The 24,004-nt window shown below is 35.8% G+C and overlaps 2 protein-coding genes across 5 annotated transcripts; both read right to left on the reverse strand.

Moving 5' to 3' along the window:
- Positions 1–1,744: 1,744 nt before the first annotated feature.
- LOC111906474 (formin-like protein 5) lies at positions 1,745–5,208 on the reverse strand. Its single transcript, XM_023902231.3, has 5 exons — positions 4,727–5,208; positions 3,224–4,491; positions 2,950–3,126; positions 2,700–2,851; positions 1,745–2,621 (listed from the first exon to the last, which is right to left on the reverse strand). Exons 2-5 carry the CDS (start codon positions 4,473–4,475, stop codon positions 2,139–2,141), a joined length of 2,064 nt encoding a protein of 687 aa, XP_023757999.1. The 5' UTR covers positions 4,476–4,491; positions 4,727–5,208; the 3' UTR covers positions 1,745–2,138.
- A 5,071-nt stretch (positions 5,209–10,279) lies between these two features.
- LOC111906473 (uncharacterized) lies at positions 10,280–15,336 on the reverse strand. 4 transcript variants are annotated; one of them, XM_042899218.2, is made up of 12 exons: positions 15,068–15,336; positions 14,932–14,960; positions 14,766–14,818; positions 14,359–14,424; positions 14,237–14,277; positions 14,013–14,149; positions 13,742–13,832; positions 13,128–13,199; positions 12,683–12,798; positions 12,434–12,538; positions 11,366–11,430; positions 10,280–10,639 (listed from the first exon to the last, which is right to left on the reverse strand). In XM_042899218.2, exons 1-12 carry the CDS (start codon positions 15,142–15,144, stop codon positions 10,550–10,552), a joined length of 942 nt encoding a protein of 313 aa, XP_042755152.1. In that variant the 5' UTR covers positions 15,145–15,336; the 3' UTR covers positions 10,280–10,549. The 4 variants fall into 4 exon arrangements, with proteins under 4 accessions (XP_042755152.1, XP_042755153.1, XP_042755151.1 ...); XM_042899219.2 differs by having other exon boundaries at positions 10,280–10,631; positions 15,068–15,334; XM_042899217.2 differs by having other exon boundaries at positions 10,280–11,430.
- Between the last annotated feature and the right edge of the window lie 8,668 nt (positions 15,337–24,004).

Consider the following 24,004-nt stretch of genomic DNA (forward strand, 5'->3'; position numbering starts at 1 on the left):
TTGAGTTGTTAGGAATAGGGAGTGACATTGATGAGAGTTAAATCATGTAATGAATATATTAGTTTTATTCCATTTTGAAGGTTATGATATAAATGCGAGGCTCTAAATTGCAACTTGCATAGCTGCATGTAGGGTAGAAGACTATGCATTAATGCAAGTCCTCGTTATATTGGTATTATAGCCCTTTTCAACATCGGTATTAGTATATGAAGACATTGACACTGACCTTCCTTCCATTTTCATATTCTAAAATCTCGTTTTGTAGATAGTTTAAGCCTTCTTCAAGTCAAGATCCGTGTTGTTTTGTTCTCTCTCCTTTGAATCATAATAGTCATTCAGATCACTGATTTGTCTAAAGATGTTGATACTCTCAAAACATTTTAATTGAGAATAGTGATTAAACCATGAGTTGTTGATATTAAATAAACGTGATGATTTTGAACAAGAACTAGTTTGATGAGTTGGTGATCTCAAGATAGAAATTCTTTATTCATGACTTGTATCTCGACTTGAGTATTCATTATCATATATTATATATAATTCATTAAAAGTGTCTTCAAAATTTGTTATATCTTTGTTTTTATATCTGTTGTCTAGACTCAAAAGTTGACCGGTATTAGTTACATTCTTGATTACACCTTTAAAATTTACACGTGGATTTAATCCTAAAGCAATTATAAAAATCGGGGGAAAGTTTTCAAAATATTTTACGTTTGTTGGCATCATTGGAGAAAAACATTAAATGTTGGAAAATAAACTTGTGATAACATAAACCTTTGTTGATATAGCACTCCTAAAGTCCTATGTAACGACAATGTCGTCTAAGGCTGTGTTTGGCGCGCCACAGTTAACTGATAAGCTAGCTTATTTTTCGAGTTTTTTTATGTTGTCGTGTTTGGTAAGTCAAAATGCAGCTTATTAGCTAGCTTATTAACTCTTATGAAAGGCTACTTAGACTAGCTTTTTAGGAAAAATCAGTTCCTTTGCAAAAACTTTTCCATCTTTTATCTAGAATATGTCTGTTTCTAAAAATGGTCTCCTTTGGTGTTCTAAAATTTGTTAGTTGGGTTCCATTATTGAAACACCCTTGTGGACTGTAATTTGAAAAGATGACAGACAACAACATACATGATAAAATTTCTCATCACATATTGTCGTTTCATCCGATTAATAATGTTACCATGATTACTAGCATTGTGGTGCTTTATCAAAAGTATTTTGTCATTTACTTTAAAAGTGGTTGTTAATCTGTTAAAATAATTTAGTCACGACACACGGATGTGCTTTATTTTATACATTACAAAAAGTAATTATTTTTATCTACTTAAATGAAAAAGGTTTTAGTATTTTGTTTTGACAACCCTTCTGGTAAACAAATTAAATTTGTCTTCAAAACCTATTTTGGATGGTGTATTTTCTTCATACACAGAGTGAGACTCGTATCAATAATCTATTGGTTCAAGCCGGACTTAAAGTAGTAAAGGAGACTCTTGAACTATCGGGTGAAACGTTAAGAGTTATTTTTACAGAAAAATCACGTATAAACATAATATAGGTCTAGAATACTTTTGTGAAGATGTTTGTGCTCATGCTTTAGTTCCAAATTTGGACATACCAAGTAGATGGAATTCGACATATTATGGGAAAGATCAGATTCATCATCAAGTATCATAATGAAAATGAAGCAAACAAGCATAAACCAACACAGCTAGTCGGCCTAAAAAAAGTAAAAACACAAGCAAAGTAACAGAATTTGGTCTAACGCCCAAAGTAAGTATCGATTGATCCATATGACATGACAAGAAACAATCTGTGTAGATCAAAATGGGCTGCTCACTCAAAGTCACAGAAACAAAACAAACACCAAAACAAAAAAAAAAGTCCATTGACCGGTCAACCAACCAACCAACCAACGAATCAGCAGCTCCTCCTGGCCCACCATTGCATTGCTGGACTGGAACAGTTCCTTCCTAAACGCAAAAGCAAGTAACACCTGCAGACCTGCAAACATGTGGATTATATGATGATACTCTACTACTCTACCATTATCATCTTACATTGTTGTTTTCATTCTTCTAAAATAAGCTATATATCCAATCCATCATATCCAAACACATTCAGAAGGAGCTTCATTCCTCCTACTCCTTTAAGCCTGCTTTCCCCTTCATCTTTGCCGCCACTTGTTCATCCGAAAGTGGTAGGTAGTAGATACGAGGGGTGGCTCTTGTCTTCCTAAACAGATCATCCAATGTAACAATTGGAGGATCAACTGGTGGTGGAGGAAGGGCGGCAACCTCCCTTACTGGTGGCGGAGGTGGTGGAGGAAGCTGCTGTGGTTGTTTCTGAACATGTAGTCGAGGGGAGGGATATTGCGGCTGCATGGCGGCTAGAGCTGGTGGAGGAGGAAGCTGCTGCTGCTGTTGTTTCTGAACGTGTAGTCGAGGAGAGGGCTGCGGTGGTTGCATGGTGGTGGCTGGAGGTGGTGGTGGTGGTGGGTCGACCCGATTCTTAACCTCTTGTGGATCCACAAAATCAGCCATTAACAGGCGTCCACCATTCACTGGCCACTGTAGGTTGCATACAGCATTTCGAGTTTCTATTGCTTCTTCTGCAGATGCATACTACACCCCCAAAAAAAAAAAACAAATCTTTAGATAATATTTTTATTTGACAAATAATCAAACATTTTATTTACTTACTGTAACATAACAATGGGTTTTGATATGATCCATCCAGAAACTGACAACTGTCCCTGTTTTCCCAAGAAGTTCTTGCACAGCTTTTAAAGTAAAAGGACGCAAAAAATTATCAATTCGAAGAGAATTAGTTGGAGTCTTTGATGAAGGTGGAACTGCATTCAAAACAAACAAAAAGATTTCAATATCAAAGTATATATATTTTTAATCCCAAATTACAAAGAATAAACAAAGCTGATAAGTAATAACATACCAATACGTTCTTTGGGTAATTCTTGATCAATTTTAGACTCAGATCTTGAAAATACACGTTTAACTGGAGTCTGAATTGTATCTTTAGGAGAAGTAACAGCAGAATGATTATTAGTTAACTGTTGTTCAGTATTCCACCTACGTTGCCTCTTTACTACTTCACTGTTTTCTGCTAATACTGTAATCAAAGAAATTTATTAAATTCATGACCATTTTCTTTTTTGACTTGATGCAAAAAGAACAACTTAATTGCTAATGGAAGAAGAATAACTTACTCTGTGGTTTTCTTTTTGTGGATGTTATATCTTCAACAGGAGCAGAATTCTTGTCATCTACAACCATAACATCAACAGAATCATCTTCCTTTACTTCAATTTTCCCACTGATATCTCCCACTTCATTAGGAGTAAACTTTGAGTCAATCTGTTTGCTTTCTTGAACATCTTCCTCCATTGAATCATCACCAGAACTTCTGTCCAAATTCAACTTCTCTGAAGAGCCAACATCCCCACTATCACTTTTCTTGCAAATATCAACACTTTCATCAGTGATTTTGTCCTTAAGTGGTTCATCAACTTCTTCAACTGATACAACAACATTGGTTGACATTTTCACCTCTTTAAGTTCAATAACTTGCTCTGACTTGACATCAGCAGCAATTACATTATCATTATCAATGTCATCTGGTTCTGATTTGCTATCATCTAAGACCATTTCAGGCTTAACATCTACCTCTGATTTCACATCATCAGCAATTACATTATCCTTTAGTTCATTCTTTTCAGAATTGGAGATAGTAGTATCAACAGAAATAGAATCAGAGATTACTTGGCTGACCTCAGTTACCTGGTTGCTGACCTCAGCTTGTTCTTCTTTAGGTGATTGAGATTCAGCCTTTGAATCCCCATTGTTTCCAACCACCTGTGACTCTTTCACATTAAACCCTTCATCTACAGTGCCCTCAGAGACCAAAACAGTGGTTTTGGTGGTGGTTGTTACTGAAATCTCTTCAACTACCTGAAAAGATTCCACTTGTGTAGACACAATGCCACCTTCTGTAACCATTTTTTCAGCTAAAACATCATCAGCCTGAACCATATCCATTTCCATCTGAACACTTGTATTACCATCTTTTTCCTTATCTAATCCCACATTATCTTTCTCTAAACCCTCGTTACCATCTTTTTCCTTATTCAACTCCTTAACATCTTTCCCTAAGTCCTCATTCTTGCCCATGGTGTTATCCAAGGCATCAGTGGTATCCTCTGTAACAACTGGGACAGCTGTTGCATCATCAGAGTGGGACTCATTGTTTAGGTCGTCCTCAAGGTTTCTCTTAGCATCATCTATTTCAGAACGAACTGCTTCATCCAACCTTTTAACCAGGTCTTCCTTCAATCCCTTTGTCATTAGTTTCCGTTTCTTAAGTTCCTCTTTTAATTCAGTTACTTTCCATTGATCAAGGGGTCGATTTTCAAGGACAACATATGGTGAAGACACCGTTTTAGTATCAGACTTTTCTCCCATTTTTCCACACCTGAACCTTAAGATCAAACAAAGAAACAAAAATCATATTGCAGAATGTAATTTCAACATACGAGCATGAAATGATATAGATAACTTCCTTCATAAACTAGAACAAGCCAATTTCTACATATAACCCCCATTCCTGGAAGGATAAACGATACGAATTCCCATCCGAAAACTTGTCGACGTAAATTAAACGAATAATATAAATTCAAGAAATAAATCGAGAGAGCGTGAAGTAGAGAACTTACAATGGTGGTCGACCAGACGAATCCTCGGAAGAATAACACTGATTTAGTAGGTCCCACACTTAATCGGTAGGTGCAAAAACTGAAACCCTAGCACACAAAAACAACGATCAGGAAAATCTAGAACACCTAGAAAACCATCAAGAAATTAGCAACAGTAAAGAGGGAAAAAATCATGGATTAGGGCACGAATCGCGTTTCTGTTTCAAGTGCCTGTAAACAAAGAAATTGTTTTGGAAAAATAAAATAGATTGAAAAACTTTGAAAACAAAAACAGGATTTTTGCTATGGAATTAGGAGAAATGGTGTGCATAAGAAGCAGCTCTAAAATGGCGTTTGTTCGTTCTCCTAATGGAACGGAGAAGAATAGGGTAAGACGGAAGTAGTCGTCTATCTCTATCTATTTTATTTTTTAGGGTTTTTGCGTCTACGTTTTGTGCGAAACGCGATGAGACTATTGGCACGGAATGCAAAGCACTCCGGTCACTCCAAACCCAAACCTATTTTATTTCTAAAAATATTTTATTTTTCTTAATTTTATCAACAAATTGAGTGACCACAAAAACAACCATTCAAATTTTTGGATATGGAGAAATAATTTTGTTTTTTGTCTTCACTTTTATCAAAATGACTACTGTACTCAATCAAAATGGATGTAATTTGGATTTATTTCCAACTAAATTTATGTCATATTAAGTATTTTTATGCTAAAAAAAATACATTTGGATTCAAATTTTGGAAAAAAAAAATTATAAAAAATAAGTAACCTATAGAATTGTGTCCCATTTTCAAAAAAATGTTTGATGCAAATGAGAAAAAAAAAAAACATTATATATCATTTGGAATTGTGGTCATTTTCGTAAATCTTGAAAAGTTAAGTCATTTTTATATATCTCATAAAATATGTATTCATTTTTGAAAATATCCCGATAAAAAATAATAAATCACATAATAATAAGATCACTGTAAGTACATGAGGTTAGAAAAAACATTATAAATCGTCCCTATGGTTTCTCAAAATTTGAAGTTTAATCCTTGTGGTTTAAAAACATCATAGATGGTTCATGTGCTTTCAAAACTTTTGACGATTGGTCCTTATTGCTAACTCCGTTAAGTTTTGTCCGTTAACTGAAGAGCATTTTCGTCATTTCACTACCACAGGGACCATTTATGATGTTTTCACTTATTATTTTTTTTAAAGAAAAAAATGAAATAATATGCAAAAGGGGTCTCTCTCTCTCTCTCTCTCTCTCTCTCTCTCTCTCTCTCTCTCTCTCTCTCTCTCTCTCTCTCTCTCTCTCTCTCTCTCTCTCTCTCTCTCTCTCTCTCTCTCTCTCTCTCTCTCTCTCTCTCTCTCTCTCTCTCTCTCTCTCTCTCTCTCTCTCTCAGTTATATTCAAGCAAGTTCATCACGGTTCAACTTGTCCAAATCCTAATCTGGTATTCATAGGATTCATTATATTTAAATCCACATAGCTAGAAATCATCAAGATCACCAAATACGATAAGTGGTGAAGCAAAAATGTTAAAGAAAATGGAATCAAACTCTAATTTCAATATCCAGCTCTAATTCATATCTAATTTCATATCTCACTCTCTCAAAAAACACATACACAAACTTAACATCTCTTTGTCTACCATGTTCCTCTTCATCTAATCATCATCTTCATTATGGTGAAGTTGTGGAACAAGAAACAACCAGCTTGGGGCGTGAACAAATTGATGTCATTGGGGCATTTCCACAAACAGTTGGTGTGCAACTTAAGAAGATCACCATGAAATCTTTGTTTTATTTCTAACTGAAATCCAAATTGGAACTGAACTCAATACACACAGATGTATAATCAAAGAAAATGAAAATATACACATAAAGCTAATAATCTAAAAACAGATGGCACCACATAGCAATTAATCTTAGGTGCGGGACGATATATAGGAACCTGGAATTGAAACCGATTTTTGTTTAGCGTTCTTGATAGGGCTCAATCCACGTGTTCTTAACAGAAGGAAAGAGAGATACTTGCAAGTAAAACAGGTGCCGGTGTAATCGAGTTCTTGATTTCTCGTTTATCACTAAACCGCCACCGTCATTGTTTTCTACGCCTTCAGATTTCCGTCGATGGTTTCCGGCGATTGAGTAGACTTTCGACTATGGGTGGTTTAATGCGGAAGGATGAAGATAAGCATCTAGGATGGTGGTGTTGGCAGAAGTAAGTGGTAGTCACCGGTATGGTGGTGGGGTTAGGGCAATGGAACCAATTAAAAAATAGATCAACATCACCATATGATGTGCAATAAGTATTTAAAATTGCTAAAATCGGAGGATCCATGAACCAAAATTGTTTCCAGGTGATCTCTTGGTTGCATCATCCTTTTATGTGGATGTGAACAAGGATTGAACGCCTCCATATGCACCAGTAGGTATGGTTTATTTAGAATAAAACCCAGAGAGAGAGAGAGAGAGAAAGGAGAGAGAGAGAGAGAGAGAGAGAGAGGTGGGACCCTTTTTGCATATTAGTTCATTTTTTTAAATTAAGTGAAAACATCATAAATGGTCCCTGTGGTAGTGAAATGACGAAAATACCCTTCAGTTAACGGGCATAACTTAACGGGGTTAGCAATAAGAACCAATCGTTAAAAGTTTTGAAAGCACAGGGACCATGTATGATGTTTTTAAACCATAGGGACTAAACTTCAGATTTTGAGAAACCAGAGGGACCATTTATGATGTTTTTTCTTATATTTATATTTAAGTTCAAATTCAAGTTTATAAAAACCGAATTTTAGAAAATGCTAACAAGTTTTATTGAATTATTCACTGAGGCTGTTTAATAGTTAGATATAGTTAATCATAAATATTTTTAATTTATTTTAATTTTCAAACCAAAGTTAGTTTTCTAGACTCAAACTCGAAGCTACTTAATAATGATCATCAAATTATTGAATTTAGTTCAAATTTACCAAAAGGTCATTGACGTCAATTTTAGGTTCCATCGACTCTTTTGTGACCCTAAGGATGCATTTGGTTGGCAGGAAAGAAATGGAATTCGAGGGAAAATGATTCCAATTTTCTTTGAATTCATGCGTTTGGTTGGACTTAGAAGAGAGAAAAGGATTCCTAAATGAAATAAACTTTCCACCATATAGAGGAAAGTGAATTCCTTCCAAAGTTGGATGGAAAACATTCATTATAATCAAGGAAAGTGACAGATTACAAAAATATTCATTATACTTATCAGAAAACCCACCACCACTATCATTGACCACCACCACCACCGTTGCCGCCACAACCATCGTCGTCGTTGCCAACACCGCCACCGCCACCAACCATCACTACCACCGCCATAACCACCACCCACCATCATCGCCGCCGCCACCACTACCATCGTCGTCATTACCACCGTTGTTACCGTCACCAGCTGCCATTGCCACCATCACCACCACTTCCGCCACCACAATCAATGCTGTCACCACCGTCGCCGCCACCATCGCCGCCACCATCACCGCCACCCGCCACCGTCGTTGCCACCACCGTCGAAATTTTAATGTTTTTATAATTTTCATAATGAATCTTTACATATAAGTTAGAAAACAATGTAAAATTAAGTAAAACAAGCAAAAAGGGTAATTCTGTCATTTTACATGAATTCCAATTTCATTTCATGCGAACCAAACAGAAATTTCAGATTCCATTTCATGTGGACCAAACAGAATCTACAATTAATTCTAATTTCATTTCCTGCCAACCAAACAGCATATGGAATTTGATTCAAATTCCTGACAGATTCATTTTCCAATTTTAATTCAATTTCTTTCAGCAACATTCTGCGAACAAAAACAACACCTAAGATAAGTCATGTTTATTCCTTTTTTTGGAACCGTTGATATTTGACAAAATTGCAAGAATGGCCCCTGTGGTATGTCAAAACTAGCAAGTATGGTCCAAAAGCGTTTGGGCATGCAAAGATGGTCCAATAGTTTGGTTTTGTTGCAATTTTGGTCCAATTTGATTTGAACTTTTTTGTATTGACGATTTTACCCTTTATTATTTTATTTTTCATTTTTGTTTTATTAGAACAATTAAAAAACTATTAAAAATAAAACAAAAATAAAATACCTCTCTCTCTCTCAATTGGTTTCAAATTGTTCCTCTCACATCGTTCTTTACTTCTCCTTCGTCTACAATGGCTTAAGCTTTCCAGATTTCTTCCCCTTCACCAACGTCCTTCCACCGCCACCAGAGAAGACAACTTACCACCATCGGAGAAGACAACTTATTGCCTAGCAATCAGTTGTGGGGGTGATTTCGGTTTCCAGAGGCGAAGACGACGATGGTGGTGGTGGATTCCGGTTTCCGGTAACATTTGTAGTTCACCATGTACAGGATCGACAGGGTACGAGGTTGAGTTGCAGCGGATCTGTTCGTCGTGTCTCCTTCACCCTCAACCATCGTCTTTTTTGAGTAGTAGTGGTTGTTCGTATATGTTTCGCACCATGTGCAAACCCACCAAAGATCCAACATTTGTTCATGACTGCACAAACCTTGTATCTCTCTTGCAAAAATTGATTCCAACATCATCTCTGTGATACACTGCCATCATCCTAATCTCCAATCGGTAATATGATTTTTTTGGATTTGATGTAGGGTTTTTCTGGTTTTTTCCATTTGAAATCGGGTCTTTTGGGTTTTATGAAGGTTTTTTATAACCAAGGTTTTGATTTCTTTTCCTGATACAAGTTGTTATTGAGGCCTAAAATCAAGTCTTTTATTTGGGAATTGATACAGTTTCATAAAAAAATGGTTTGGGTTTCTTTTTCCAGTTTGATCATTATTTTTCTTGGTATTAAGTGATGGTTGGAATCTAAATTTCGTTCAATCTATTTTTATTTTCAAGGTTTGATTCAAGTTTGATTTTGGTTTGCTTTTAATTTCAAGTTTAAGGTTTCCTTTTGATTTAGTGTCATTAGATTTGGTATCCGTGATTATTAGCGGTGTTGTTGGCCGACGGTCGGAGTTTGTTTTGAGAGTGGTGATGTTGGACTGCAGATTAAAGGGGAATGATGTTGGATGGTGGCCAACAAGAGAGAGAGAGAGAGAGAGTATTTTATTTTTGTTTTATTTTTAATAGTTTTTTAATTATTGTAATTAAAAAAATGAAAAATAAAATAATAAAGGGTCAAATCGTCAATACAAAAAAGTTCAAATCAAATTGGACCATACTTGCAATAAAAACAAACTATTGGACCATCTTTGCAAGCCAAAACGCTTTTGGACCCAACTTGCTAGGTTTGACATACCACATGAACCATTCTTACATTTTTGTCTTGATATTTATAGAATCAGCAAGAAGCTAATGAGCGAAAACAGTTACATATTTAGAGCCAATAAAGGGTTTTGTTAACATTAATTTTATGTTTTCTATGAGCGAACCAACTAAATGAAAAATAGACAATCTTGTCTAAAAAAATAATAAAAAGAATTTTTTTGAAAGTACGGAAAATGAAAAACGACCCTTTTGCGGCATTTCCAAATGACCCAAATGGTAGTAGATAAAACTGAAGCCGAAACCAATCCAACAACTTTCCAAAAAGCAGTATTCCAACCATTTCTAATTAAGTTTTTAAGACAATAATGAATAAGAATACAAATTTTCATGTAAACTAAAAGTTGATTACTCTTTGATCAAGTATCACTTGTTTTAATGCTTCCCGTCGTTCGCTACAGACCATCGTCCTCTCAGTGTAGCCATGATGACTAGCCCAACAAGCATTAAAGTCATTTAGGACTCTCTACCGCCACTTTTGAATAAGCGTCGGCCCAGCATCATCAAGGCCACCGTTTGACCAATTTTTCTTTTTCTTTTTCTTTCATGATTTTCGCCTCCTTAGAAAAACCAAGCTCTAATGCTCTAAAAAACTAACCATAGTATTAGGGATTCTAAATATCAACATAAAAGGAATACATAATATATCTTACACATACTTCAATAAATTTAAATGACCAACAAAAGAAAGCATTTTTTACTTTCCATTTTAATAGTTTTTCTTAATTATTCAATCCCCAATTTCCAACCATCGATATGAGCCATGTTAGCCCCGACCCAACCAGGAGACCTAAATAGGAAAAACCGAACATAGACGAACCACAACTCATATTTGCAGCCATGTTTGTTATGTCGTCCACTTCAACCCTAACTCCATAAATATTAGATTTTTTGGAGATTGATTTTCAACCTCAAAGATAAGAAAAAATATCTCAAAATTCAAACCAAGTTTTAAACATTTTTGTCCTCCTATTCTCCCGTAAACAATGCATCATCTACAAGAAAAATATATGGTTTTTTAAACCCATAACACCAATAACTGCAATTTTATAAATCAATAAATAAAACAACTGTGTCACTGCATTTTTTATAGCTACATGTAAACCCTTCATAGTAGTGGTGAACAACATAAGAGATAAAGGGTCACCTGTAAGCCCCTTTGTAACTAAAACTCCTTATAGCAGGATTCTCATTGACCAAAACAGAACATCTAATCATAGAAAGATATGCCAAATAAAACAACTATATGACACTACATTTTTCATAGTTACATGTAAACCATTCATAGCAATGGTGAACAGGATAGGAGATAGACTCACCTTGTAAGCCCCTTTGTAACTAAAACTCCTTAGTAGCAGAATTCTCATTAACCAAAATAGAACATCTAGTCATAAAAAGACAGATCAAATAAAACAACTATGTGTCAGTGCATTTTTCATTGCTACATGTAAACCATTCGTAGCAATGGCGAACAAGATAGGAGATAGATGGTCACCCTATAAGTCCCTTTGTAACTAAAACTCCTTAGTAATAGGATTCTCATTAACAAGAACATAACATCTAGTCATAGACAGACACAATCTATCTGATCTGTAACGAACCAAAACCCATAAAAGTCATCAGCCTCTCAATTAACTCCAACGAAAATAATCATAAACTTTCTCAAAATCAACTTTGTAAACCATAAGTTTTTTATACCACATGACAATCCTATTCACCATAAGAGGATCATCAAGAATTTGTTTGCCTTTAATGGCGTACTAATGTTACCGACAACATGAGACACCTGATTAACTAAAATCTTTGTAGTTGGTTCCATAATAGACGACAGGTTACATCCACTAGGAATGTAGCTATAATCATGGAAATTTGCAACAAACGCAATAATAATCACTTTTTCTATAAATACCCAATATCTTTACCAAAAAAAAAAAAAAAAAAAAAAAAAAAAAAAAAACAAACGTGAACCCATATTCGGTACCGTCCAGGTTCTTTTTCACCACCACACGACCAAACTACTTCCTTAATATCAACTCGCCAGACCTATATTTTGAAGGACGTTTATAAGAAAAAGCTATTAAACGTTACAAAATATATTGACATCATTATAATCAAATTCTTTGACGATTTAACTCATAAAACAATAACGAAAATACGACATGATAAAGTTATAAACACTTTAAAGAAAGTCGAGTGGAATCTTCAAGCAAAGTTCATTGATCAATCAAAACTTGCATACTTAAGAGTAAAGACTACAAACTAACCTAGTAAAACTAGTAATTGTTCTATTCATGTATGAAAAGATTCAAAACAAAAGCTAAGACAAGCTATCTATCAATTTTTTGGTAATCTTAAGAGACAAATCTACCATGATTAACACTACTCACTTTCAGTATCACTTTCATCCAAAGTCATATGGTTCACATTTCGTTCAAGAGGTGGAAGTCCATCATCCGATCCTTCATCTTCACTATGGACTTCATCACCTACCACTGTAAACAAAACAAACAGTGAGTGTCAGTGTCAGTGACAATGAATAAGGCTTTGATTGTGTGTTAATGAGTAAGAACGGGGAAAAAAAGTATATGAATTTTGATTTTTAAAAGAGGAAAAGAAGAAAAGTTTATGAAAAATACCTTCTTCCTTTGGCACAGCCTTGGGAATTTTTGAACTTTGCTCAGATAGCCATGAATTTTGCACATTAATAATCTCAGCACTATTCTCACATTTGGAATATGCCTTCAAAAGTTCCCTAAATTGCACAATTTTCACCATATGAAATACATGTATTCATAAGGTATCTGCAAATTCCATGTGTTTTTGGTTCGTGGATTCCGTCGGAATTGGAATTCAAGATTCCATTCAAATGACGTGTTTGGTTGCCAAATGGACGGAATTGAATTCCTTCAAATTCCATGTTTTATAGATTTCACCATTCCTAGGAAGGGTTGGAATGAATCCAAAATTCCATTCTTTCTTTCTCTTTTATTTAAAGACAAAAATACCCTCATTTTATATATATTGGAAAAAATATAATAATAATAATAATAATAATAATAATACAGAAGGTGGTTAAAATACCTGTTGAGGGACAAGAAAGAATGACCCCACTTGAACTTGCTTAGCAACAACTCCCCATTTTCTACCTCACCACTATTAGAGACATGCATTAAAAAAAATGAAATTATAAACAAATATGTTAATGAATTGGTTTCATAAATTAGATGATTATAACATATTTATTCCAATAGCTTAACAACAAATCCATCAAATTTTAACTACAAATTATAACAATGAAGAAGATGATTAATGGCTATTCATGTTGTAAAACATGTGTTTTCGCATAATCTTGACATGTTTTCCTCCATTTTACATTCAAAAAGTGTAATCAGTTTGATTTCCACTCTCTTATAGCATTAAAACCTTATTAACCCATACTTGACTTCCTAATTCTCTCTTCAATTCCCTTGTTTTTCTTGAAAAATTTCAGGTGTTTTAAAGACTGAAACTTTTGAGTACATGTAACCATAGATTTATCTTAGGTATATATAAAATTTTGAAGGGTAGTTACTTACCAAATATTTAAACCTGTATATGACTGTTTCTCTATCTATAAGATATCAGTAAAAGTTGAGCTCATGATTAATTACTAAAATGGACACCATAGAAAGTTACAAAGGGATAAAGGTAGTTACCATATAATTAAACCTGCAGATAAAGCCTCAACACAAGATAGCTCACAGGGTCGACCATAATTTACTGGATTTGCAGCCACCAACCATGGTACTGCATTTCAATTTGCAACCAATCTATCAATTTAGAACAAAGATAGCAACAATATTGAGTTTTCATAGCTTGAAAAATCATTGGAGATTTAAAAGGATTACTCAAATAAAAGTGTATATGAAAGTAAATGTCAAGTAATGATATCTTATGAGGAGTAAGGAGATTGTTTGAAGATCTTACATAAACGAGGAGCAGCACATTTTAGCTTTGTAAAAGGGACATCATCCAATCGTGCCCAAGAACAATCCACAACTGCTAAACCTTTCCTTTTTATCAGCTCTGAATCTTCCCTTGAGATGCACTGTTGTCCAACAGGACTATCACAAACAAAAATCCATTAAGATAATTGAATAATACACACAAAAACACTACATTTATATGTTTTTGACTAAATGTTCGCATACCTTAATGCAATGCCTCCAAAACCATTTCCTACTCGCAACTCCTACATAAAATTGTTCAATCATCAAATGGAAGTAATATAGGAAATCTAACAGTGTAAACACACACACACACACAGACTTACTTTCAACAGGCCAAATCTAGCTAATTTGCGCCCTGTACACCTTTTAACATCACATTGACCAAAATCCTGAAGCAATAAAACTAAGTCATCAGAAACATTACATATAATTCATTTACAGAAAGAAAACTATAAAACAAAAAGAGTAAAGTTTTTGGAAAGGTGTACAAAGTATCTATAGTACTTGTTGTGAAGTTTGATGTGGTAAACAATGTTCTTAGTAGACCAACTTTCATATTAGTTTTAAGTTTAACATATATTTGTTTAACAAGTAAAGTAGAATTTTTTGTTTTTGGGAGGATGGATAATTCCTGAATTTTGCAACAAGCACAAAATCAAATATTGATTCTCATAGATAAACCTAAAAGACTAAGAAGGAGGACTAATTCCAATCAGGTACATGAACGTACCCACATGGCTAGCTGAATTTTGGATACCACCATACTTGTCTCATCTTCAGTTTCTGCAACATTAGTGAATACGTATCAAACTCTATTGAGCACAAAAAACTCTCTTCTATATAAAGAATCATACTCAAAAGGGTTTGTAAGAAATTATTGGTGCTAAAAGATATACCTGGATCAGCAGGGAGAGATTCGTCTTCACTAAACAAAAGGTATGATTAAAAACAAGGGCAAAATTGTGAGATACACAATGAATTTGAAAAGAAAAAAAAAATACATATAAAGCTGGTAATCAGGAGTGAAATTACCGATTTAGTTGATTTGTCCGGCTAGATTGACCTTGTGCGTGATGATTTTTGAACTTCCTAGACTTATTATGACCCATTTCGATAACAACCGATAGACCGTTGTGTAGACTGCTGCCTTGTTCTGTTCTTAGGTCGCGCTACTCTTGCACCTTGTTCCCTGGTGGCCCAGTCTCTAGTGGGGAGAAAGGGAGGAATCACAGGAAAGAGGAGTCAATCGTGTTCCTGAGGTTTTTGTTTGGAATGATTTGAAGAAAAAAAAAATACTCCGTAATAAATAAAATAAAATAAAATAAAAAATCTAATCATACTAAATTAGCTGTTAATAGGTTGATCCGGGTTGGGTTCGGGTTCTAACCTATTTATTAATTTGTTTGAATAATTTAACCCGGTCCAACCTTTTTATTTAAATGGGTGGATATTTCTAATTCAACCCAACCTTTTAGATAAATGGATTGTCATTGGGTTGACCCGTTTATGTAATTCTCAACCAACCTATTAAATAAATTGGTTAAACCGGGGTTAACCCATTTAAAATAAAAACGTAAATAAAATAACTAAAGATTATACGTCTTAAATTAGTTCCAAACTTAAATAAACTTTCAAAATATAATAAAAGCACAATCCTAATTCACAAAATACAAAGAAATTATTCAAATAACATTAAAGATATGTAAATTCTAAGTGATTTGGAATTATTCAAAGGACCGTCAAAAGAGCTATGTTGACAAAAAGCGAAGACCGATGACTTTTGAAATTGGAGATTCGGTTTTGCTTAAAGTCTCGCCGTGGAAGGGACTTATAAGATTTGGTAAAAGGGGAAAATTAAGTCCAAGGTTTATTGGACTGTTTAAAGTTCTTCAGAGGATTGGGAACCAAGCTTACAAGCTCGAACTACCAGAAGAACTGAATGAAATTCATAACACTTTCCATGTGTGTTATTTGAGGAAGTTCACGAGAGAAGTTCCCGACATGATTCCACTTTCGGAGTTGAGAATCGATGAGAACAAAATGTTGATTGAAGAACCAGAGGCAATCGTTGACCGAAAGACAAAGAAGTTGCGACGCAAGATGGTCGAGTTAGTGCTTGTCCGATGGAAACACACGAATGGGCCAAATCTCACCTGGAAGACGGAGAGTGACATGATGGGTCGCTATCCGCATTTGTTTGTTAATGTGTGATTCCGGGGACGGAATCATTCTAAGGTGGAGAGAATTGTAACATCTGTGTTTCTGGGCTTGTCATTAATGTTGATATAATAGTCTATGTTAACATTTGTAACCCGTTTTGAATAGAAGTGTATTATTTGAGTATTATGTGTTATGTGCTTAATTGTGTGTCTTAATTTAATTAAGAATAAAAATAAGCGTCAAAATGAAATGTTAGATAAAGCCGATATCTATGGATAATGTTGTAGTAGTTGAAACGAGGTTACCGAATATATAAAGAATGCTGAAATCCGAGTTATAACGAAGACGTTATGACCTGTCGAAGTTTCGCGACAGAACCGGCAACGCTGAATGACGTAAAAAGTGAAATTTACGTTAGTGCAATATTTAGCCTTAGTGATCTAATCGACTGTTGTAGAGTTCCTTAAACCGAGAGTGTGCATGAAAGGAACGCTCAAATCTGACTTCGTATGAGGAAGTTATGATTATTCGAAGTTTCGACTTAGCGGTATGCAGCCCGAATACTCGAAATAGAGATCGAGTGATATTTAGCCAAAAATTTCTAAATGAGAATTGAAGATATCATTGATAGTAGTCCAACGATAAAAAGACAGATGAAAACGGAGTTCAGGTGAAGGAGTTATGAATTTCGAACAGAGTTTTCCTGTCCCGGCCTACTAAAAATAATATATAAGTAATATACTTCTAATATATTAAAAATCAAGTCTAAATTAGCCAATGGAGTCTAAACGAGAGTTGTAGAGCATAATCTCACCTTCGCGTCGATATAAAGAACGTCGAAAACGGAGTTCGTATGCAAAAATCATGAATTTCTGAAGTTCGGGGCGCAAAACCCCAAAACTGTCAGATACCACGACGTGGCAAGTCTTCTGACACCTCCGGGAGTCCCCCAGATGCAACTTGCGATGACGTATGTAGTGACGACCAAGCCCACGACGTGGAAAAAGGGTCCCACGACGTGGCAAGGGCCAAATTTGCCCTATAAATAGATTTGAAGGGCCAACCGTTTTGGGTTGCTCATTCTCTCATCTCTCTCCCATATTACCTCGATTTACGTGCAAAGAAGTACCCCCGAAGCCCCGGTATCAACACCGAGACCCGAAGCAAGTCCTGAATCCCGAAGATCCCGAGAAGAAAAGAATTTCCGAGCCGAAGCTCTGCCCGCGAGAAACCCGGTGTGTGAAGTGATCCCGATTTCACCGAAGAATACTACTTCTACAAGCCGTAGTGCTGTCCGATCATCTTCTGATCAAGTGAGTGTGTAGTTACTTTCTTCTAACGCATAATTATAAAGTATTTTATACGAAATACGTGTTATGTGTATAATTTGTGGTTATGTGTGTGAATGTATATTCATTTTCTTCTATATCATAGATCTGATTTATTCTCTATGAAGTACGTGTTATGTGGGTGTGTCTCATCTGTTATGTGGAATATGTATTGAATGAGAATGCTATACAGGTTTTAAACTATGTATAAATATATATATATATATATATATATATATATATATATATATATATATATATTTTGATCTACTAATATGTTGGGTAGAACATGGGTAGATAGTTGGTGTGTAATAAACAGATGAGAGGCCTTGATGTTGTTGTTGTTGATCTAGTTATTCAGCGAAGTATGGATAACGACCACAGACTCTTTCTAGACAGTCCTGTGGAACGCTAGCAGGTTCATAACTTGTAGGTGTTGTGAACGATGTGTTCACCGGTGTACTCTATCCCCCTCATGGTTGCCTTTAGGATATCTATTGTTGAGGAAACCCCTTAGCAGTAATGTCCGTCCCGATGAAAATCCTAGATTAGGTCCCTTGAGATAGATATTGTTTTAGGGACGTAAAGTGAGGATAACGGGAATGGGTAATCGGGTTATTGTTGGTTGGTGAAATTAAATATAATTATTTATTGTGGGTTGAAAACCCTATATGCTCACCAGGCTCCCAAGCCTGACCCACTCAGTTTTATTTGTATTACAGGAAGTGGCGCAAGGGCATAAGATGGATGAGTCATCGAATTGTTTTGTTTACAAGTCTGTATATGTATATATTTGTTGAATGACTTGTAATGTTATCGTTTATGCTTTATGGTCTGTATCGGAACATGACATCCCGAGTTTTGATTATATAATGAAAATGCATCTCTTGATGAAATGCTTTGATAAATATTATTCTATCATTTTTTTTTGGAACAAATTCCGCAACCCTTTTAAATTAAAAGGATTTACTCTGAAATTATTTTAAAAAGAATAAATGAAATCGGTCTTTTCTGACCGTGATTTTGGGGATGTCACGTATATACATGTACAGGCTCATAAACAAAACAACTTGATGATTCATCCATCTTATGCCATCGCGCCACTACCTGTAATACAAATAAGACTGAGTGGGTCAAGCTTGGGAGCCTGGTGAGCATATAGGGTTTTCAACCCACAATAAATAATTATATTTAATTTCACCAACCAACAATAACCCGATTACCCATTCCCGTCATCCTCACTTTACGTCCCTAAAACAACAACTATCACAAGGGACCTAATCTAGGATTTTCATCGGGACGGACATTACTGCAAAGGCATTTCTTCAACAGTAGATGTCCTAAAGGCAACCATGAGGGGGATAGAGTACACCGATGAACATTAAGCCCACAACACCTACAGGTTATGAACCTGCCAGCGTTCCACAGGACAGTCTAGAAAGAGTTTGTGGTCGTCATCCATACTCCGCTAGATGACTAGATCAACTACAACATCGATGTCTCTCATCATTTTATTTCATCACACAACCACTATGTACCCATGTTCTACCCAACAGCTTTGTAGATAAGAATATATATATATATATATATATATATATATATATATATATATATATATATATATATATACAACATAAAACATGTATAAAACATTCAACCGATACTCATTTCAAATAACACGTAACATATAAACACATAGCAAGTATTTTATGGAAATACTTCGTATTTATGAGTTAGTAGAAAGTAACTACACACTCACTTGATCAGAAGATGATCGAACAACACTACGACTCTAAGAGTAGTATTTCTTCGGTGAAACCGGGAGATCTTCACAAAAACCGAGCTTCTTGCGGGCAGAGTTTCGACTCGGAAACTTTACTTCTCGAGATCTTCGGGGCTTCGGGACTCGATTTGGGTCTCGGGATGATACTGGGGCTTCGAGGGTATAATTTGCACGTAGATCGATGAAATAAGGGTGAGAGAGAAGAGATTTGGCAACCACAAACGCCTTCCCTTTGTGATCTATTTATAGGGTGAAGTCTGCCGCGAACGCAGGGCGTTCCTTTCGAACGCGGTGCGTAGGAGCAGGGTTCCGATCCTATCCATTATTCGTTGAGTCAGCATCAACGTGGCCAATCCGGAGCCAAGCACTGAACACAGGGCGTTCCTACTTTGGGATGCGTGCCCCGAACTTCAGAAATTCATAACTTTCACATACGATCTCCGTTTTCAACGTTTTTTATATCCACGCGTAGGTGAGATTATGTTTTACAACTTTCATTTAGACTCCGTTGGCTAATTTTGACTTTTATTTTTATTATATTATTTTTAGTAGGTCGGGACAATAAAACTCCGTTAGAAATTCATAACTTCTTCATCCGACGTCCGTTTCCGTCTGTTATTTCACCGTCGGACTACTATCGACGAGATATTCGATTCTCGTTTAGATTGTTTCGGCTAAAAATCACTCAATCTCATATTCGAGTTTTGGGTTGCATACTGCTAAGTCGAAACTTCGGAAATTCATAACTTCCTCATACGAAGTCAGATTTAGACGTTCTTTTTATGCACGCTCTTGGTTTAACTTATTCTACGACTTCCGTTTAGATCACTAAGTCTAAATATTGCTCTAGCGTAAATTCACTATTTACGTCACGCAGTGTCGCGCCGGTTCTGTCGGCGAAACTTTGACAGGTCATAACTTCTTCGTTATAACTCGGATTTCGACATTCTTTATATATACGAAATCCTTGTCACGACCATTATGTCTTCATGTATCGATATCAGTTTTATCTAACATTTTATTTTTACGCTTATTTTTATTCTTAATTCAATTACGCCACACAATTAAGCATAAAACACATAATACTCAAATAATACATTCTTATTATTTATAGACGAGTCACAAAGGTTAACCTAGACTGTTACATCATCATTAATGCCTAGCCTAGAAACACGGACGTTAAAATTCTCTCCACCTTAGAATGATTCCGTCCCCGGAATCACACATCAACAAACAAATGCGGATAGCGACTCATCATGTCGCTCTCCGTCTCCCAAGTGAGATTTGGCCAATTCGTATGTTTCCATCAGACAATCACTAATTCGACCATCTTACGTCGCAACTTCTTAGTATTTCGGTCAACGATTGCCTCTAGTTCTTCAATCAACCTTTTGTTCTCATCAATTCTCAACTCCTAAAGTGGAATCATGTAGGGAACTTCTCCCGTGAATTTCCTCAGATAACACACATGGAAAGTGTTATGAATTCTATTCAGTTCTTCGGGTAATTTGAGCTTGTAAGCTTGATTCCCATTCCTCTGAAGAACTTTAAACGGTCCAATAAACCTTAGACTTAACTTTCCCTTTCTTCAAAATCTTATAAGTCCTTTCCACGGCGAGACTTTAAGCAAAACCGAATCTCCAACTTCAAAAGTCATCGGTCTTCGCTTGTTGTCAGCATAACTATTTTGACGATCCTGAGCTGCTAACATTCTCTCCCTAATTATTTTCAACTTTTTAGCAATTTGATGGACTATCTCCGGTCCCATAAACTACTTTTCCCCAGCCTCAAGCCAACAAGACGGCGTACGACATTTTTGTCCGTACATAGCTTGATAAGGTGCCATCTTTATGCTCGAGTGGAAACTATTATTGTAGGAAAATTATACCAAAGGTAAATGTTCATCCCAGTTACCTTGGAATTCTAGGGTACATGCTCTCAGCATATCTTCAAGCGTTTGTATCGTTCGTTCGCTCTGACCATCAGTCTGTGGATGGTAAGTTGTACTCAAACACAACTTGGTACCCAATTCCGATCCGGCAGAACAACTCAAAAGATAATCTTGTAGACTTCTCCAAAATCACGAGGTGAAACGGCTATCACGATCTGACACAATCGTTAATGGAACACCGTGAAGCCTCACAATTTCCTTCACGTAAGAATTCGCAAGCTTATCCATAGACCATTTCTCATTGGCTGCTATGAAATGCGCACTCTTAGTGAAGCGATCAACGATTACCCAAATCATGTCGTGTCCATTCTTTGTTTTGGGTAGTTTAGTGACAAAATCCATAGCAATGTCTTCCCATTTACCCATAGGCACGGGTAAAGGTTCTAAACTCCCGTATGGTTTATGATGTTGTGCCTTGACCCATGCATATGTTACACACTCCGCCACATACTTTGCAATATCAAGCTTCCTCGTCAGCCACGAGTAATAGGGTTTCAAGTCCCTATACATTTTAGTGTTGCCAGGATGAATCACCACCAACTCGTCGAGTCTATGCGTAATCTGAAGTCGAGGAAACCCTAACTGGCTTGTCGAGTCACTCTACTGACTCGCCGAATCCATGCAGAAACCTTCAAATCCAATCTTCATCGGACTCGCCGAGTTGGCCATGCAACTCGTTGAGTTTCTTCATTCCTTTTCCATATAGATGCTTATAAGCCACCCCAAAGCTCCATTTTGCAAATCTGAGTTCCTAGAGCATACTTCTTACGTAAAGTTGCAAACTTTATGTATATGTAAGGTGTAAATGGCCAAAATTAAGCTAGAGTAGAGATTCTAAGTGAGGATAAGGCATTATCTTGCTAAGGGCTGGAACTTTATGACCATAAGAACCAAAATGAGTCTAGATCTGAAGTTGCTACTTCAGATCATGATCATTAATCGAAATGAGACACCAAACAAGCTAAAATGGCCATAAGCTTAACATAAAGAGATCTAAGTATGAAAGGGTAAAGTTACAAGGTTTTTACCTCAGGCTAGCTCCCAAAACGATGTAGATGGCATACCCACTTCCTCTTCTTCAATCCAAGCCTCTAAATCTTTGAGTTCTCTTAATGAAAGCACCAACACTTTAGTTCCTCACACACTCAAGAATGGGGTCTAGATCGATTAGGGTTTCCTTTTAGCCGTCAACAAGTGATAAGGGGCTGGAGGAAGGGAATTAATGTACTTTAAATAAGGTGCAAACCCCAAAATTAGGGTTTTCTTATTCTAGCTCCAACTCGCCAAGTCTGTCTTCCGACTCGCCGAGTTGGTCACTTAAGTTTGCGGTCCGAACGCGTTCCTACTCGGACGAGTTAGGGCATCCAACTCGTCGAGTAGACTTTTCAATATGAAAGAATAAAGCTGAAAAATAATACATGAGAGTCGGGGCGTTACATTAAGTCCAAAAGGAACCAATAATGCATATTTCTAAGCCAAATCCATCAAGTCCAAGTAATCTTTAGATTTGAATCAACATGATGTATAGATGGATAAAGTTTCCAACTTTATCCATAATAATGTCTTGAGATTTCAAGATCTAAACTTTAATACTCCAAAATGACCTAAATGACCAAGATAACTTGTATGACTGAAATGGAAGGCAAAAGATCAAAACTTTCCTAGTGTATGAGGTTAAAGAAAACATTCTAAACTAATTAAAAGGTGTTAGAGTCTATATCTGAAACATACAATGTTCTTGGGACCTAGGAGAGTAATAAAGTTACAAAACTTTATTCTGAACTCTCACACTCAAAAGCTCATTAAAATGGACCAAAACAACAAACACAGTTAGATCAAAGATGAGATGTAATAAAGTTTGGAACTTTATAACATACAAAGTTCTAGAAGGCAGATGGAAGTTGAGATCTTCAACTGCCAAGCTTCAAGGATTAATCTTGCATGAAAACATTGCTCCAAAACCACCAAACTTCAAAAATAGATGAGAGAGGAGAGGGGAGGCTCAAATATTGAAATGGAGGCTAGGGTTTCTCCCAAGAGGTTCTAGATATGATAGAGGTTAGGAAAATACCCTAAAACAAGAATCCTTACCTTTAAATACCTTGAAAACCCTAAAAATTTGTGGGCTTGGGCTGCACAGTTCTCACATTGTGAAAATTACTTATCACCTCGTGAGAAAATGCTCCTCACATCACATCATGAGAATTACTTCTCACCTCGTGAGAACGAGTTTTCACCAAATTCTATCCAACTTCAAACAATCACAACTTCTTCGTTTTCGGCGTTCTTTATAAATTACATTTGAATTAAAACACACCAAACTAAAATTGATAATTCATAAAAAAATTCTAAAACATCAATTTTCCTATTTTATCCTTTGACTTCAAGACACAAACCAAGGGTTAGATTATACAGCCAATATTATCAACATCCAATAGGGTCCACACCTTATTCCCTTGAAGCCCAAGGTATTTACTTGATCTATTTATTGTCCACAATCCTGAAATAAGAAACTTCTCAAAATATGACGTTACAAAAGAGGAGGGGTCTACTTTATATAACCATAATCAAGCAAATGGTATTTTGTTATATTTCAAGACACTTGATTTTGTGTTTCTGTTACACTTGATGTTGGAAATTCTATGCCTCACGGATACCTTGTTAAAGCATCTTTAAAAAAATCAAGATATTTTGGAAGCGACTTTGTTAGGTAAAGGGACAAAGAAAACATTGTTAATTTTTAGAAA

The sequence above is a fragment of the Lactuca sativa genome, chromosome 2, assembly GCF_002870075.4.
Source record: "Lactuca sativa cultivar Salinas chromosome 2, Lsat_Salinas_v11, whole genome shotgun sequence".
Lineage (NCBI taxonomy): Eukaryota > Viridiplantae > Streptophyta > Magnoliopsida > Asterales > Asteraceae > Lactuca > Lactuca sativa.

Coding starts and splice junctions, on each gene's coding strand:
- LOC111906474 (XM_023902231.3), bottom strand. CDS start 4,475: ATGGGAGAAAAGTCTGATACTAAAACGGTGTCTTCACCATATGTTGTC. Junction 2,852..2,949: donor ATTACCCAAAGAACGTATTG/GTATGTTATTAC, acceptor TTTTGAATGCAG/TTCCACCTTCATCAAAGACT. Junction 2,622..2,699: donor AAACCCATTGTTATGTTACA/GTAAGTAAATAA, acceptor TTGGGGGTGTAG/TATGCATCTGCAGAAGAAGC.
- LOC111906473 (XM_042899217.2), bottom strand. CDS start 15,144: ATGGGTCATAATAAGTCTAGGAAGTTCAAAAATCATCACGCACAAGGT. Junction 14,425..14,765: donor AAATTCAGCTAGCCATGTGG/GTACGTTCATGT, acceptor TTATTGCTTCAG/GATTTTGGTCAATGTGATGT. Junction 14,278..14,358: donor CTAGATTTGGCCTGTTGAAA/GTAAGTCTGTGT, acceptor AATTTTATGTAG/GAGTTGCGAGTAGGAAATGG.